The 16,973-nt window shown below is 46.8% G+C and overlaps 1 protein-coding gene across 1 annotated transcript in view; it reads right to left on the bottom strand.

Moving 5' to 3' along the window:
- Nucleotides 1-13,794, bottom strand: part of VPS4B (vacuolar protein sorting 4 homolog B) — a 43,151-nt gene extending 29,357 nt beyond the window's left edge. The window contains exons 1-3 of the mRNA XM_075921373.2: nucleotides 13,622-13,794; nucleotides 3,937-4,048; nucleotides 691-841 (exon numbers count right to left, since the gene is read on the bottom strand). Of these exons, the coding sequence (XP_075777488.2) occupies nucleotides 691-841; nucleotides 3,937-4,048; nucleotides 13,622-13,645 (287 nt within the window). The 5' untranslated portion in view covers nucleotides 13,646-13,794. The remainder of the gene's footprint in view (nucleotides 1-690; nucleotides 842-3,936; nucleotides 4,049-13,621) is intronic.
- Between the last annotated feature and the right edge of the window lie 3,179 nt (nucleotides 13,795-16,973).

Genomic DNA, 16,973 nt, shown 5'->3' with positions numbered 1-16,973 from the left:
CCATACAGGAAATGAAATTCAAATTTTCCTGGGGCTTTTCCTGTTTACCTGGAGAGTAGCAGAGTCACAAATCCTGGCCAGAGTGGTCACAGCGGGATACTCAGTGGGATGCCTCCCAGAGGCCAAGAACATTGACTTTTGCAACACTGCAGCTACACTACCGTAAAGTCGCCCATGCAAGGTCAAATTTAGTATTATTCCTTGTGAAAAGCAGGAGAGCTGAAGTCAACTTTAACAGTTCTTAAAGTCGACAGAACAGGCTTGGTAGTATAGACTCATTGTTTAGAAAATAGACCTAATGTGGTTAAATTCAACCTAAACTCTCAGTGTAGACCAGGTCCTAGTTTTTAAGTAAGTAGGTATCGAGGTCATAAGTCATCACAGTTGTCATCCGGCAGAAAGGCTAATGACCTGCTAAAAGTGAGGTTACTGGAGTGAGTTACAGCAAATGGATCTTCCACTGTAGGGCTGATACATATTGGAAAAGCAACACAGGAAACCTTGTAGTATCAGTATGCATGCTGTCCATATTGTTTGGTTAGCTACTGTAACTTAGTCTTCAGTATTGCTCATTTGATACATTTCACACAGATTAAACTTATTTGAAAGAAAGTTTTAAGTAACTTTAATTTCAGCTGAGTTTGCAACATGAAAAATATTGCATTTTGCTTTATTGTTTCAAAAACATACCCTTTTTCTTCAGATGTACCAGACTCTTTCACTGGCTTTGGTGGAGCTTTCTCTTTCTTTTTCAGATACTCCTTTAGTTTTTCTGCTCTGTCCAAATATTCTGTACACTTCGATCTGATACTCTGCTTTGCTTTATCACCCTGTGCTTCGTCTAAAAAATTGAAAAAGGGTTATGCTTTACTGGCAACCCAAAACCCTCACATAAATCAAAACAGAAAAGGGTAATAATTCTATCCCAATTGTAATACTAAATTTAATAGAATATGTAAGAAAGTAGTGTGTAATAGTTTCTCCAGTCTCAAGTAAGAAAAAGTGAATTAAAAGCCTGCAAGAAATCCCATTACGTGCTTAGCAAATACTTCAAGAGGCATTTAGATGTTTATATTGCCACTATCCACCATGTTATCTGAGCACCTGTCAAACATTTAAAAAACAAACAGCTCTCTCCTTTTTATTGCGTAGGAGAGAAAACTTGATTAAGCTAAAAGGTTTTTGCTTAAGACACACTTTGAACTGGACTCTCAAATGGGAAACAATTGCAAAGAGAAGAGCTCCATGGTGTTAAGCTCATTCTGATTTGTATCACTAAGAAGATGGGCTACTGTGGTTTTCTATCCATTGGAGTTTTTTCAAAGTATGTAGCTTCACTACTAGTTATGAACTTCAATAATCAAGTCTGCAGATCACAAATATAGTGGTCATTACCAGGGCTTGCCAAGCGGCGGCGAGCCCTGCTCGCCAGCCGCACGATTTCGCGCTCTGCGCAGATCGTTCTGCGCATACGCAGATCGCTCTGCACTGCCTCTTCTGGGTTGTAATCTACTTGCCACGGGTGAGTAGATTACATTGTTTGTCGAGCCCTGGTCATTACAACCAGATTTGTGCTGACAGAATGGAGAGCAACTTTCTGGTCAGTTATGTGTGTTTTGGATCCCAGAGCTACATGCTTATCCAACAGCACTGAGATTAAAGGACAGGTCTGCAGGCAACAACAGCATGAGGGAAAATGCCTCTGACAATGGAGATGTGTTATGAGGCAGCAAGTTATTCTAAACACTTCCTTCTTCCTACCGCAATCACTTCAGTTTTACCCAGTTTCAACTGTATCAAGATGCTTTCATCTAGGTGCTTATTTTACCTGGTATTGCGGATGAAGGTACACTTAACAAGAAAAGTAAATGAAATGCTGCACTGTGGATTAGCTAACATAACCTACCAGATCTCCCAAAAGCTTCACACAGATGTTGAATAATATAGTGGAAAGTGACTAAGCCTTGTGAGGGCTTTAGATGTACATGATCAATTACATATGACAACATCATGGAAAAGGATTCAAGCAATTTCAGTGTAGTTCTGTTTACCTCAAAAGCTTCTTATCAGAAAGCCGGGAGTACTTGGTGATCAATGGCATCAGATGCCACAGAAGGCCATCAAGAATAAGATGGATGCCCTTCCTTTGGCTATCAGCAGGAGATAGCCATCTTTGCATCATTACTTGATCTAAAGCCTAACTAACTGAGAAGAATCAATGATATTGACAGATGGACAGCTTCTTGATTAGCTTGCTTAAAAAAAGAATGTTAGTGGGCAGCAGTTTAAGAGATTGGTAGCACTGAGCAGTAGTTTTTATTTACACTGTATGAACTTGATCCCCTTCGGAGGGTGGGGGAGGGGGAGAAGGGGGAAGAGGGAAAAAAAATGTTCTCATTCAAAGGGAGAAAGACACAAAATCTGACCAACCTTAACTCTGTAAGCTCAAAAGCTTGTCTTCCTCACCAACAGGAGCTGGTTCAGTAAAAGATATTTCAAAAGCATTCCAGGGCACACACCCACACATGCACGCACACAAAGGGCATGCACACTTGACTCTAAATACAAGTTCCAAAATTGTGGCCATCATTACAGAAGACACAAAAAGACACATTCCTTTGCCTCACAGAGCATAAAATAGACACAGAAGACCACATGCAAACTTTCCTTTGATCATTCAGGGTTGTTATTTAAGATTTGTATTGGTTATGTGACATCACTTCTAACTTAGAGTGAGTTTGCATTCGCAGGTTTGACAGAAATAACACATTTTAAGGTGAAATTTAACTTCAGAAAAGCAACTCTTTACACAACAAAGGCAAAAGCAAGAATTCAGGTATGAGAGACAACAGAGAAGGAAGCATGAAGACAACAGTGAGGGAAGGATGTAAAGCAGTGGTGAACAATCGGTGGCCCATCAGAATAATCCACTGGCAGGTCATGAGACATTTTGCTTATGATGATCATCCCCAGAAATGGCCCCCACAACTCCCAGTGGCCATGGTTCATTGTTCCCGGCCACTTCATGTAGCTCCCCCTGGCTGGAGAGGGCAAACCATGGCCACTGAGAGGGGGCTGTGCCTATGGACGGTCAACGTCAGCAAAATGTCCCATGGCCCAACTGCAGATTATATCGTGTGTGCATGAGTGTGTGTGCGCGTACATGCGCACGCGCACACTTAAACTACTTTGAGGAGGCCCCTGACTTGTGGGAAGGGCAGCAAGTCGGGGATGTCATAACTCAAACCCTCATTTACGATAGGCGCCGTGCGCAGTTGTAAATGTGGTCTGAGGAAGTAAGTTGGGGGTTTTCAGCCCCTTCTGCACTTACAAAAATGATGAGTGCGGGGGGTCAGAACTTGGGCGGTCCAAGTCGGGGGCCTCCTGTATGTTCCTTTGTGCAGAATCTTAAAAAGGTAAGCATAAGCAGCTTGAATTTGATATATTTGTCAGTGGAAAGAATGAAAGATGGGAGTTTGATAATGTTTAACCATCAAGAAAAGACAGTAACTTCTGTTGGGTCACACTATATAGAGATCGGTTTTCCAGAAACCACCTGACTTTCCCCTACATAAAAAGGAAATACTTAACCCTTTCCATTCTCCATCTGTACCACCATGAAATTTTGTGAAGAAATCTAATGTTGGTAGCCGGATTCCTTTCTAAATGTCAAAAGGGTTGTCTATTTACAAGACTGGAGCAATTGAAGAGCACGTGCATGGTGGAAGAAGAGGAGACACAATATGTGCACTTAAAATATAGCTGGCAAGTCTAATTTGACTGTTAGAGAGATTTAGTACCTTGAATTAAACATTTGTCAATACTTAACATAGAGAAAAACTTCCATTTTGATTCAATCAGCTAGATTGCATTAGTGTTATATAATTTAGCTATTTATTGCAATTTTTAAAAACTAGCTAATAGACTAGGCCTTACATTTTACGACATGGAGAAAATACTGCACAGCATGTTGGTACAAGCGGAGTGCTTCCTCATAGTTTCCTGCTTTGTCTTCTTGTGCTGCCTTGCTAGCAAGGTCTATTGCTTTCTGTAAAGCAAATAAAAAAAATGATTAAAATGACAACTTATGCAAAACATCAAAATAATAATTTAAACAGTTGCATTGAAAGCTGATGCCTTGCCTTTATTATATGAATATCTACTTTTCAAACAAGTTGAAGATAATTGATTACCAATTCATTGGGACTGTCCTTGCACAGCCCAGATCATAGAATAATTTTCAAATTGCTCAAATATTTTTAAACTAGTAATACTATGTAACTAATGTGCCTTTAAACTGATCTCTATTGTGTCACATTGTGACCTATTTCTAGAAATATTAAAACAAAACTCACTGAGGTGTTCATATGACCACCTGATGGCCACATTTAACAAAGGAACTCATGCTTATCTTAACTGGCAATATGCAAATCAGTCTTCTTGTAAGCATCAAAAGTAGTAATTAACCAAAAACAATATGGGAGGTACAACTAATAGTAGAAATGTTCATACACTTGCATCTAATACTAAAAAATCAGTTGTACTGGAACCTCAAACTGAGTGTCCTCTTCCATTACCAAACAAAAGAAAATATACTAAGGAGAAAAAAAATTCAGATGCCTGGTGGCAGGTGTGTGATACAGCTTTTACCAAGGTTTTTGTTTTGCTTTACTATATCATGTCACTAAATACAATTATTCATTCTGAAATAAGTCTAGATGAGATTTAACTTCTTAACAATTCTGTACTGTTTTTGTTTGTACAGGCAGTCCCCAAATTACGTGGATCTGACTTATGTCGGATCCGCACTTACGAACGGGGCTCTCTCGCCCCGGAGCTCGCAGGCAGTGGGACCGCCCAGAGTGCAGCGGTCCCGCCACCTCGACCTCGGGGGCGAGAAAAGCTGCTCCGGGTGCCCCTGGTCTGCTGGGGATCGTCTCCAGCAGACCAGGGACACCTGGGCTATGTCTAGACTGCAAGCCTCTTTCGAAAGAGAGCGTCTAGACTACACGTTGAACTTTCGAAAAAGCGGCTTGCTTTTTCGAAAAAAGCATCCAGTGAGTCTGGATGCTCTCTTTCGAAGAAGCCCTATTTACATTGAAGAACGCCTTCTTTCGAAAGAGGAACTTTCGAAAGAAGGCGTTCTTCCTCGTGAAATGAGGTTTACCGCCATTGAAAGAAAAGCTGCGTTCTTTCGATTTAATTTCGAAAGAACGCGGCTTGAGTCTGGATGCAGGGGAAGTTTTTTCGGAAAAAGGCTACTTTTCCCGAAAAAACCCCTGAGTCTGGACACAGCTCTGGAGCAAAGCTGGGGAGGTGGAGGGGTCCCGCACCTCTGAGGCTTTGCCAGGGCAAAGCCTCAGAGGCGCGGCACCCCGCCGCCGCTGCGGCTTTGCTCCCCGTGTCCCTGGTCTGCTGGGGGGGGCGCAGCTAGTGCGTCCCCCCCCCCCCCCAGCAGACCAGGCTTTTGTTGTGGACCCTGGGGTAGAGCAGCTGGGGTGCTGCCGGGTTGGTCCTGCAGGGACCTACCTGGCAGCCCAGCTGTTCTGTCCCAGGCTCGAGATTCAGCCGCTGTTGAAACTGATCAGTGGCTGATTCCAGGAAGCTGGGGGCAGAGCAATTCTGCCTCCAGCTTCCTGTAGTCAGCCCCTGGTCAGTTTCAGCAGCAGCGGCTGAATCTGGAGCCAGTTCCGACTTACATACAAATTCAACTTAAGAACAAACCTATAGTCCCTATCTTGTACGTAACCCGGGGTCTGCTTGTATTCCAAACAAATGTTTGCATTTACAACAACAAATTGTTTTGCTAATGTAATAAACTCCACGTAAGACTCTTCCATGAGCTTATAGTTGCAGAATCAGCGCCTTAAGTTGGAGCAATTGCTGTTAGATGTCTCAGAGAAAGACAGCCTCAGACACAAAGCTTTGTTAAGGAGCTGGCTGAGGTCAGTGGGGACACAGAAGGCCACATGACCTGAAAGAGCCCATTTCTGGCTATTTTACAAAAGTGATTAAAAAGAAAATGAAGCCAAATGAAAACAAAATATTATGCTTTTTTTAAACAGTATGTTCTAAGTGGAACAGTAGTGACACAGAGTTAAAGGCACTAAAGCATCTATTAAAGTTTTCAATTGCCTACTACTTTAAGGAAATTTGACCTAAGCACCTGATATTAAGATCTGGTTGTGGTACATTCCTATTTTTTTAGTTTGATCTAAAACAATTCATCTATTTCCTTTTATTAAGGATTACTACAACCTTTCAATATCCTCTAATGCTGGAATAGCTGAGGTAGAAAGAAATCTGACAAGAATAGTTCTTACTGATCAGAACTTCTCAAAGTTCTGTTAAGTCGTATGTCACACGGACACAATGCACGTTATGTTACTTTTAAAAGCAACATCAGAAACCTCAATAGGCAGCCCCATGCTGAGATAGTCAAAGTTATTTTCTTGATCTTTAAAGAGTGTACCAAGCCACTCATCAGTTTCATGTGCATTTAATGGAGATTCTAGTGTGTGTCTGTCTGTCACATAGGCTGCGTCTAGACTGGCAAGTTTTTCCACAAAAGCAACTGCTTTTGTGCAAAAACTTGCCAGCTGTCTACACTGGCCGCTTGATTTTGCGCCAAAGCACTGACGTTCTACTGTCCGAAATCAGTGCTTCTTGCGCAAATGCTTTGATGTTCCCGTTCGGGCAAGAGCCCTTTTCCGGAAATGTTTTTGCACAAGAGGGCCAGTGTAAACAGCTAAAAACTGTTTTGCGCAAAAAAGCCCCAATGGCGAAAATGGCGATCGGGGCTTTCTTGCGCAAAACCGCATCTAGATTGGTACGGACACTTTTCTGCAAAAAGTGCTTTTGCGGAAAAGCGTCCGTGCCAATCTAAACGCTCTTTTCTGCAAATGCTTTTAATGGAAAAACTTTTCCGTTAAAAGCATTTGCGGAAAATCATGCCAGTCTAGACGTAGCCATAGGGTGCAAAGGAAAGAGTGCAACTTTTGGGGTGCTAGGGGAAAGACTCTGTAAGGCAGTGGTCTCCAACCTTTTTACACCCAAGATCACTTTTTAAATCTCAGAACAGGTGAAGATCTACCGCCCCGCCCCTTCCTTGAAGCCCCGCCCTCTCTATTCTCCTCCTGTCCATCACTTGCTATCCCCAGCCCTTACTTACTCTGATAAACAGTTTATTTTTAAATTATGCGATATTTAAAATTAAAATCACATGTTTATAGTTATGAAATAAATGGTCTGTTTTTTATTCATGATATTTAAATCTAAAATGAAGCATTTATAATTATACATTTTGTGGGGACAGAGTTCTGCGGCTGGGGGCAGGGGACAGGGTGTTGGGAGGGCAGAGGACAGAGTGTCAGTGCGGACAGAGTTGGGGAGTGGGGACGGGAATAGGGACAGAGTTCTGTAGCTGGGAACAGGGGAGTGGGGACAGAATTCTGTAGCTGGGGACAAGGGAGTGGGGACAGAGTTCGGGGAGTGGGAACAGAGGAGTGGGGACAGTGTTCAGGGAGTGGGGAGTGCGGTCTGGGGAGGAGTGGGGTGCCAGGGGAGGCAGAGAGTCCCCTGCATCTGCCTCATCCCAGGATTCCCCCTCCCCCCCGAGGGAAAGCAGCGCACACCTGCCCCGGGCCCGACCCCCATGCAGGGAAGCCCCGCACGTATGCGGCTGCCCCGGGGCTGACCCCCCCCCCCCAATGCACGGAAGCCCCGCGTGCGCCTGCCCCGGGGCCGACCCTCCCGCGCGCACTGGGAAACCCCGCGTGCACATCCCCCGGTGCTGACTCACCCCTCCTGTGCGGTGCAGGGAGCTGATGCTCCCTCCCGCCGTACACCCAGCAGAGCAGCTAGTGCACTTCCGGAATCGCAGGAAGTGGCGCTAAGCTGCGGGACTTCTGTCCATCCCCGGGAAGCCAACACTACCTCCATTTTCACTTGAGAAAGGTACTGGGGCTTCTCGGGGGGGGGAGGGGAGGAGCGGGAGAAATGGGGGCGGGGCGGCCAGGATGCCTCGGGATTGACTGGTCGAGGCCTCGCGATCGACCAGTCGATCGCAATCGACCTGTTGGTGACCATGGCTGTAAGGCGTAACTAAAGAACCAGTCACGTAGTACTTTAAAGATTAACAAGATGGTTTATTAGGTGATGAGCTTTCGTGGGGCAGACCCACTTCTTCAAGTCTGAAGAAGTGGGTCTGCCCCACGAAAGCTCATAATCTAATTAAAAACTTAACAAGATGGTTTATTAAGTGCTACATGACTGCTTTTTGGTTTCACCAAGATCAGACTAACACGGCTATTTCTCTGTAAGGTGTGTGAGTTAAGAGACATTATAGTGGTATCTACATCTTATTCTTATATTTAAAAGCAAAAAAATCAATTAAAATGTTACAGTTAAGCTCCAATTCACAAAATATTGAAGCTGCATGTGCTACCCTGAATGTTGCAAGACAGGTTATTACATATTCATAGTTTTGTATACAGATGAATAAAATGTTTTTTGCCAGGTGTGGAATCAGTGATAGAGGACTCCACCCATCTTTACTTCCTGGTATATCTTTTAAATAAATGACTCAGAGTGCATTCCTTCAAGATGCCATACATGAATATTTAAAAACTATAAAATGCTAGCACATTTACCCAGCGGTTCTTGGGTCGCTAAGGCTAGGGCTGTTGCTACACTTCAAAGGCGGAGGTGTCCTATCGACTAATTTAATAGTTGATGCAAAATGCATTGTCTATTCGATTAGTCAATTAGTCGATATTTGACATCCTTAGATTACAGTTCTGCTATACTTCAATGCTGCTGCTGGCATTGCCTTCAGGGCTGGGCACCTGGAAAGTGACAGCTGCTTGATGGGATCCCAGCTCTGAAGGCAGAGCTGCTGTTAGCAGCAGCGCAGAAGAAAGGATGGAATGCTATGATACTACTATGCTTAGTTCGGTGGTGCTGCTTGCAGAGCTTGGTCCTCAGTCAGCAACCGTCACTCTACAGCTAGCCAGCTCTGAAGACAGCAACGCAGAAGTAAGGGTGGCATGGTGCGGTATGGCTATCTGTAGTTCTTTACATGCTGGTAGGGTACTCCCTTTAGACCCGAGTGCCACTCTCAGCACAGAAGCAAGCACAATCCACTCAAAATCATCTTGTGACCTCCCCTGCAACTCCTTTTTGTGTCAAGACCTTTAAGCTGAGAAACGCTGGTCTCCTCTGTGAAATCTCTATGGATTTACTCAGCATTGCTCAGGTCCTTATCTCAAATAATTTTTGGTTTTCTTCATTTAAAACACTGTTTCTCATAAAATGGCCCCACCCCAGAGCAATCGCATTCCAGGAACATCCCACTGTCCTGGCCCAACCAAACCTTTACTTTGCTTTAAGCTATGATAAAAGTAAGCTACAGAGCAAATTTGGTGGTCCTATCCCTTATCGTTTAGAAGGAGTTCTTGAACATACAAATTCTCTCAAATACATAGTATATAGTCATAGTGAAATAACACAAGACACCAGATTTTACAGTCCACAGTGCATTTTTCATGCCTGTGAATATGAAAAAGATCTCCCTCTCCATATATACATATAAAATCAACAGTGTATCTTCACTATATTATCTGTAATACATAAACTAGATGCCACAGGCAGAAGCATTTCTCTATACTAAGCTATAGTTATTACTGGAATGTTAATGAAGGACTTCCTAATTTTTATTATAGCGCTCCTGTTAACTGAGCAAATGTATGGAAAATCAACACTGTCCTCAAATTTATCTTCACAGCTTAAAAATTTTTTGGGATACACTATTAAAGTCAACCATTTTTAATAGTGATGTTAGTGTGCAGTCATTTTCATGATTAACCAATAAGCCTGGGCTCATTGGTTAATCCTAATGACTTCACACACACATCCTTGCTACCTCTGTATCTGTGGCAGTAATGAGGGGGGAGGCAGGAACCTGTGCTTGTGGGGAGCCAGCTTTTAAGCATGCTCCCCATGCATGTCAGCTTCCACGGAAGGCCCCTCCCCCAGCTGTCCCACGTACAGGCAGCAGCCGGGGGAGAGGGACAGGCTTCTGCAGAGTTGCCTGCCCCTGCACTGCTACCTCTGTATCCAAGACAGCAGAGGGGAGCAAGGGGGAGGGGAAGATTGGAGCTGTCTTGCAAGCACTGGCTCCCGCCTGCTCTCCTGTGTGTAAACGTGTAACTGCTAAAAATTTCAGCGGTTACACATTTACACAAATAAATGTTTGCTAACATCCCTGGTTACAAAGAATCCCTAGCAAAGCTCCAATGTGATTGAGTCACGTGAACTATGTCAGTATAAAACCTCACATAATGGTTGAGACTAGTTCTGGGAAAAAAGGATGCAGTGTAGCAGTGCCAAACATTTATAACTACAAATTTAACATAACTGTGTTTCAAGGATTCTGAAAGTATTTATCCCCTCTATTAAAAGGTCTGAAGTGGGGAAGAAGTATAGCTATGTGCCATTCTTTATGTAAGAAAAATCTTTCAGGCTGTTTTTACTTTTCTTTCCTATTTGTGCTTTTTACCAGAAATAAACCAGCAAATAAGCAGAGGGTATTGTGCCTTTGAAAAATCTTCCATAATAAGGAATTTGTTGAAAGTCTATCTTGGAGACTCAGTTGTGGACTGCAAGCCTACAGTACAAAACCTCAAAAAGTTGTAAACCATCTAACAAAGTCGCTACCCCTCAGTTAATCCAGTTTCATATCCTTGGTATTTTAAGTGTCTTTCGGGGGGGATGGGAGGGAGGAGGGCAAGTAAAGGCTGAATTCCTAACAAGCAAAGAGGAAGAGGCTTTCAAACATCAGAAAGTTGTATAAAAAGGGATTTTTTTGTTTTTTCCAGATTACTTTTTAACAGCTATTGTTATGTTTGTGTATGGACAAGAAGAACAGATAATGGATAATTTTACATTTCTATTTGGTGTTATTTAGCTCATACCAATATAAATACAGCTATTTAACAGCTAACAGTTTGCTCAGAGTAACTATACACGTGGCAAATGTTACTATAGTCAGGTCTCATACATAGTTTTTTTCTCTGTTAACTGTACTAGCAAAGTGATCAAATGGATCATGAAAATTCAGCAACAAGGCTGCTTCTAGGAGTTTGAACTACTGTATGGATTGGTCCTTGGTCTCGTGCATATAGCTGTATCAGGATTTGGGCTCTCTAACACATAGAAAACAAAGCTGATACACAGCAGAAGCATCTAGGGATCAGAAGGGAAGCAGCAGTAGAGTTATTGTTTGGTTGGTTTTTACTCAATTGCACTGGTGCAAAAATATTTTGATTAAATTTAACTACAAGAACTAAAAGAACTTGTTTCAAAAGGAAGACCTTTTAAACAACGAGCCACCATGTGTGAGAAAAATATTGAATTTGTTTCTCATTAAAACAATGAGCAAAATCTTCCATTCTGGGTGGCATGGGCATATGAAAAGACTAGCTGTTAAAGCAAATCACCAGCAAGCAAGGGGGCTGTGTTACCCTCTGTTCTGCTCCTGCCAAAAAACAAAAAGGGGATTTTAAAACAGTTTACTGGTTAAATGATAGCACTTAACTAGTTAACTATTTTAATCTAGGCCCTTCCACCCGGGCCTGCCATAGCTGCAGGGTTCTACCACCCAGTCACGCTGCGGCCAGGGTTGCTCTGGCTCAGCATGGCTGGCCTCCACCGGAGTTAACTGGCAAAGGAGGGTTCACAAGATAGCATACCAGTAAGCCTCATGCTTATCAGTATGCATTTTGGTTAACATCCCTCAAACAAAACTCTACAGAATTCATTGGCCACCTCTGAAATCCACTTAAAATAGCCTGAAAACTAGAACAAATGGCCCAGGTTTTCCCTTTTATAAACACAGAAGAATATAACAAAAACAAAATGTTAGATTGCCAGAGACTGCAGCTCATTAATTGTTTTGAGGAAAAAGGAAGGCTCTTAAGAGCTATGATAGCTCAAATAATAGTGAAACAATATATAAAAAGAATGAAAACTAGGACTAGGTATGTTAAATTGGCTACACAGTTAGCTGATGATGGATATTCCATTGCAGTTTGACTACCTGATTAGTCGATAAGGGGGATGCTCGCTATCCCCACTGCAGCTCTGCAGTTTAAATGTAGTAGGAGGAGCTGGGCGTGCAGTAGCCTGGCTCCTAGTACGTTTAAACTGCAGAGCTACAGTAGGGTTAGCTCCTGGGGGTGGTGTAAGCAAGGACTATGCAGTCCTAGCTTGCGCTGGCTTTGGAATGCTGCAGGTCTGCCCTCAACCCTATGGAGACGGTAGTGGGGTGAACCAGGTTTTAAGCTGACTTCCTGCCCTTGCTGCCTCTGACACAGAGGCAGCAGAGGCGGTGGGGGGCGGGAGAGAGAGTAGTTGATTTATCAGGTAGTCAAATACTCCCTTACATCCCTAACTAGGGCCTAGTTTACCACCAGTTGTGTCACAGTACAGCTATTTCAGTTATAAGTATGATTTTAAAAAAAGTCTTATGAGTTATATAACTGCCTTTATAACCACTATATCTGCTTTCATACTAGCTTTAACTATACCAGCACAACTACTGTGTGAAGCCAAGGAGAGAGAAAACATGGTGCAAAAGAAAAAGAAAACTGACTATAGAGCTAATAGAGCAGAAGATACCTTAACAATTACAGATCTCACCTCCTCTAACCTCATATATAATGTAGCATGCGAGATGGATGCTTTTTTGAAGTACCAAAAAACAAGAAAGAACTAATTGAAAAGTGGGGAGGTAAATCTCCATCCTGGAATAGGATACGAGAGGGCAAAGAACATCAGTGCTTGCAGTCAGTGAACCGTGCAGCTAATGGACAGAGGGGACAAACCCCCAAGCATCCTGAAGAGCCCTGTGCTGGGCAGGAATATTTGCTTTTGACAATTTTGCCCACAAAAAGCTCATGATTATAGATATCTTTTGGTTAGTCTCTAAGGTGCCATAGGGCCACTTGTTTTTAAATTTAAGGACTAATACGACTACCCCTCTGAGATTGATTAAAAGCTTCAGCAGGTAGCCGAGTTAGGCTGCACAGGATAAACTTAAAAAACAACAAATAGTCTAGTAGCACTTTATAGACTAACACCACATGTAGATGGTATCATCAGCTTTTGTGGGTTTAGCCCACTTCTTCACAGGACCGGAGTATGGTTTGTTAGTCTATAAAGTGCTGCCAGACTATTTGTTGTTTTTTAAGATTCGACTGATTACATTGACTACGGTATTTCAAAAGTGCATGAACCAAGCAATAGGAAAGGCTTTCCCACAGGCTGACCAGATGAAGAGCCTCCTGCTCATCTACGTTCCCCTTGTAACGCGGGGGTCGAGGGCACGTTGCTAGCCACGGGTGAGGCAGCCCGGTTTCGGGTCCCCCCCCCCCACAGAATGACGGTGTCACAGTCTCTCTCCCCTTCACACACAGCGAGTCTCACTCGCGCTGTTTAGCCCGTTCGAGACAGAACTCAAGGCGACAGCGCGTCCCGCGACACCGGAAGCCCCGCTCCCATCCCCCCCCCGGGCCCCGCCCCCCAGGGGAGCGCTGGGCGGGACCCCGGTCCCTCTCCCCACCTGCAGGTTGGAGGTCGCGGCCATGTCGGGGGGGCGGCGCCGCCGTGTCCGGTCCCTGGAGCTGCTCCCCGCCGCCCGGACCCCGCGCTACTTCCGTATCCAAAAGGCGGCCGGGACCCCGCTGCGCTTCCGCCCCGCGCCCGCGTGACTGCGCCGTACGTCACACGTCACGTCACGTCACGCAGCCGCTCCCCGGGCTGAGGTTGGGAAGAAGGTGGGAAGGGCGGATGCGAAGGGAAAGGGCCTTGTGCGCAGGCGCACGAGTGTTTCCCATTCCACGGCTTGCTCCCGCCTACGCAGGGAGCGCCGAGGTGTGGCCGGGCCCGAGCCGGCCGCCTGCCTGTCAATCAGGGCTGGGCCCCGCCCGCTCTCCCTGCCGCATGTTTGCCTCGCGCTCCCCGTCTACGGAGCCTAGTACTGTAATGGCCCCGGCCCCTGGCAGTGTCCGCGCCTCCCTGTGCGCCCCCTGCAGCCTGGGCGTGGAGCCGCCTCGGCCTGGGGCGCGCGCGGCCACTCCCCTTCTGTGACCTCTCCCACCGGGCTGCCCCTAGCGGTGGGGGCGGGCGCTGCACTCAGGCTTCAGGGGCAGGAGCTGTGGGAGGCATGTCCAGAGCTGCGGGGTGAGGGGCAGGGAGGCACCGGGGAGGGGGCCTTCCTTGGAGAAAAGGGCTTGGGCGAAGAAAGGGAGTGGGGGCGTTTGGGAAAGGAGTTGGAGTGTATGAGATGAGAGTAGAGCAGGGGGGAGTGTCCCAGCCCCACACACCCCTAGGGATTGCCCTCAGGAGCATAGCCCACAGAGGGATGGATGGGACATAGGGCTGGCCACCAGAGCTGGACTGCCCCATATGCAGCATTCAGCTGCCTAGGGCACCATGGAATTTAGGGCAACCCCAAAACCGGTTAACTATTCACATCTCTGCTTCCAAGTGCCAACTCCCTGGCTCCCATTGGCAGTGAACTGTGGCCAATGGGAGCTACAGTTGCAGGCATGCAGAGATCCTCTGGGTTACCCATCTAGGAGCTGCTGCCAGAAGGGTGTCCAGTTGCTTTTGGGAGCTTTCCAAGGGAAGTGCTGCCCCCTTACCTCCTGCTGCATCCCATCCTACTGCCTTAGCCCAGAGTCAGCACCTGGCTTGCAAACTCCCTACTGGAGCCTGTACCCTCTCCCGCACCCAAACTCCCACCCAGAGTCTGACCGCCTTCACTGCCCCCTGCCCTCTTCCCCCACCTGCTCTAGCCTAGTAAAAGTGAGTGAGGGTCGGAGGGAGTGAGCAACAGAAGGAGGGGAGATGGAAAGAGAGGGTACTGGGCCCTGGAGAAAGGGTAAGATATGGGTATGACCTCAGTGAAGAGTCAGGGGGTGAGGCAAGGATCTTTGGGCTTGTGCAATTACAAACCTAGCAACCCTGCCGGGTGGGCATATCAAAGTCCTAACTGTGCCAGAAGAGCACACCCAGCAGTGCAGCCACCAGCTTGCTTGGCATCAGCCAACACAGGCGTAACGTTGCCCAAATGTCACACGGACCATGTCGGCAGAGGAACAGTTTGTGCATGCATAGGTGCCCACTGACTGTTCTGTCCTGGGGCCCAGAGTTGCTGTCAGGGGGCCTGGTTGTGCTTATGTGGGTTTTCATGTAGGCTCATGGATCAATAACCAAATGGACCCATCTGCATGTCAACCTCCTGCAAAACTGGGAAAAGGCTAGGGTTGCCAGTTTTGGCTGGACATATCCCTGGAGGTATCATCACATAGGATACTCTTTAATTAAATATTAATCTTTTTAAGTCCTGGAGATCCAGAACAATCTTGGGAAGGTGGCAATCCTAAATTAGCAGGGCTGAACAAATACACTCACCCGCTTTCCTGTGGCGAGTAGATTTTACCAGCTGGCGAGTGCAGGGGCGGACTGGCCCGGTGGGCCGTTGTGACGGGCTGGCGGAAGCCCGCACTACGGGCGGCGTAGCCCCATCCGATCTGCTAGCCGGCGGAGGAGCAGAGCGCCGCTGGGAAGAGGGAAGTGTGGCGATTCTTGCCACCGGGCTGCCTGCGTGCAGGTCCGGCGCGAGGAGGCAGGGCGGGACACCAGGACGCTGGTGTGACATGGCCCCGCTGATTTTAAAGGGCTGCGGCAGCTTGGCTCTGGCCGTGTGTCCCTGGCAGCTGGCTGTGGCGCATGGCGCAGCCAGGGCCCGCCCCGCCGGCTCCAGTCCTGCCACGGCCCCAGCCCCTCTTTGTCTCTGCGCCGCCCGTTCCCCACGCCGACCCTGCTCACCTGCACACTGGACCCCTGCTCTCCCTCTTCCCTGTGACCCTTTGGCTCTGCGCCACCCTTACACCCTGCACCCTGTTCCTCCCGATCCCTGCCCCCCAACTCTGTGCTGCCCGTTCCCTGCACTGCCCCTAGACCCCGATCCCTCTGCCCCTCCCGTTCCCTGCATCCCATTACCCATGCCTCCACCACACCCTGTTCCCCCCGATCCCTGCGTCCCTCTGGCTCTGTGCCTCTGGGGGAGGGGAAGGGGCTGGGCTGGGCTGGATCACCTTCTACATTGGTGGTCTCCAACCTTTTGAACCACAAAATCACTTTTTCAATTTAAGTGCAATGTAAAAACTACCTCAATCCCAAATACCCTTGCTCCACTTCCTTCCTGCCTCTTCTCTGAGACCCCACCTCTGCTCCACCCCTTCCTGAGGCCTCACCCTACTCACTCCATCCTCCTTCCTCCCCCATCATCATTCACTTTCACCTGGCTGGGGTAGGGGGTTGGGGTGCAGGCTCTGGTCTTGGGCCAAAGGGTTTGGATTGTGAGAAGGGATCCGGGCTTAGCCCAGGAGGGATTTCAGCATGCAAATGCTGGGAAGGAGTTTGGGTGCAGGGAGACTCATGTCTGGGGCAGGAGGTTGGATGTAGGAGGAGGTTCAGGGCTGGGACGGGTTCAGGAAGCAGGATCTGGCTGGGCACCACTTAACTGAGATGGCTTCCGGGCAGTGGAGCAGTGGGGTTCAGGCAGGTTTACTCCTTCCCTGGCTCTGCACCACTCCTGAAAGCAGCTGGCATGTACAGCAATGGCTCCATGGTGCCATGTGCTGCCCCTCATCTACAGGCACTGAGCCCACAGCTTCTACTGACCATCGTTCCTTCTTATTGATCAATGGGAGCTGCAGGAGTGGTGTCTGCAGGGAAGGACAGAGCCCCTGCTCTCTCAGGGGCTGCAGGGACATGACAGACACTTCCAGGAGCAGCAGTTACTGTAGGAATAATGACTCGAGCCATGACAGGTTAGGCATTTTAGAACTCAAAGAATTACATTTAAGCGTAAGAGAGAGATGAAAATTATGAAATGCACAGAC

The sequence above is a fragment of the Pelodiscus sinensis genome, chromosome 2 (genome assembly GCF_052426305.1).
Source record: "Pelodiscus sinensis isolate ZL-2025 chromosome 2, ASM5242630v1, whole genome shotgun sequence".
Lineage (NCBI taxonomy): Eukaryota > Metazoa > Chordata > Testudines > Trionychidae > Pelodiscus > Pelodiscus sinensis.
The sequence above is the reverse complement of the archived record's forward strand: the minus strand, read 5'-3'. Positions and strand labels throughout refer to the sequence as shown.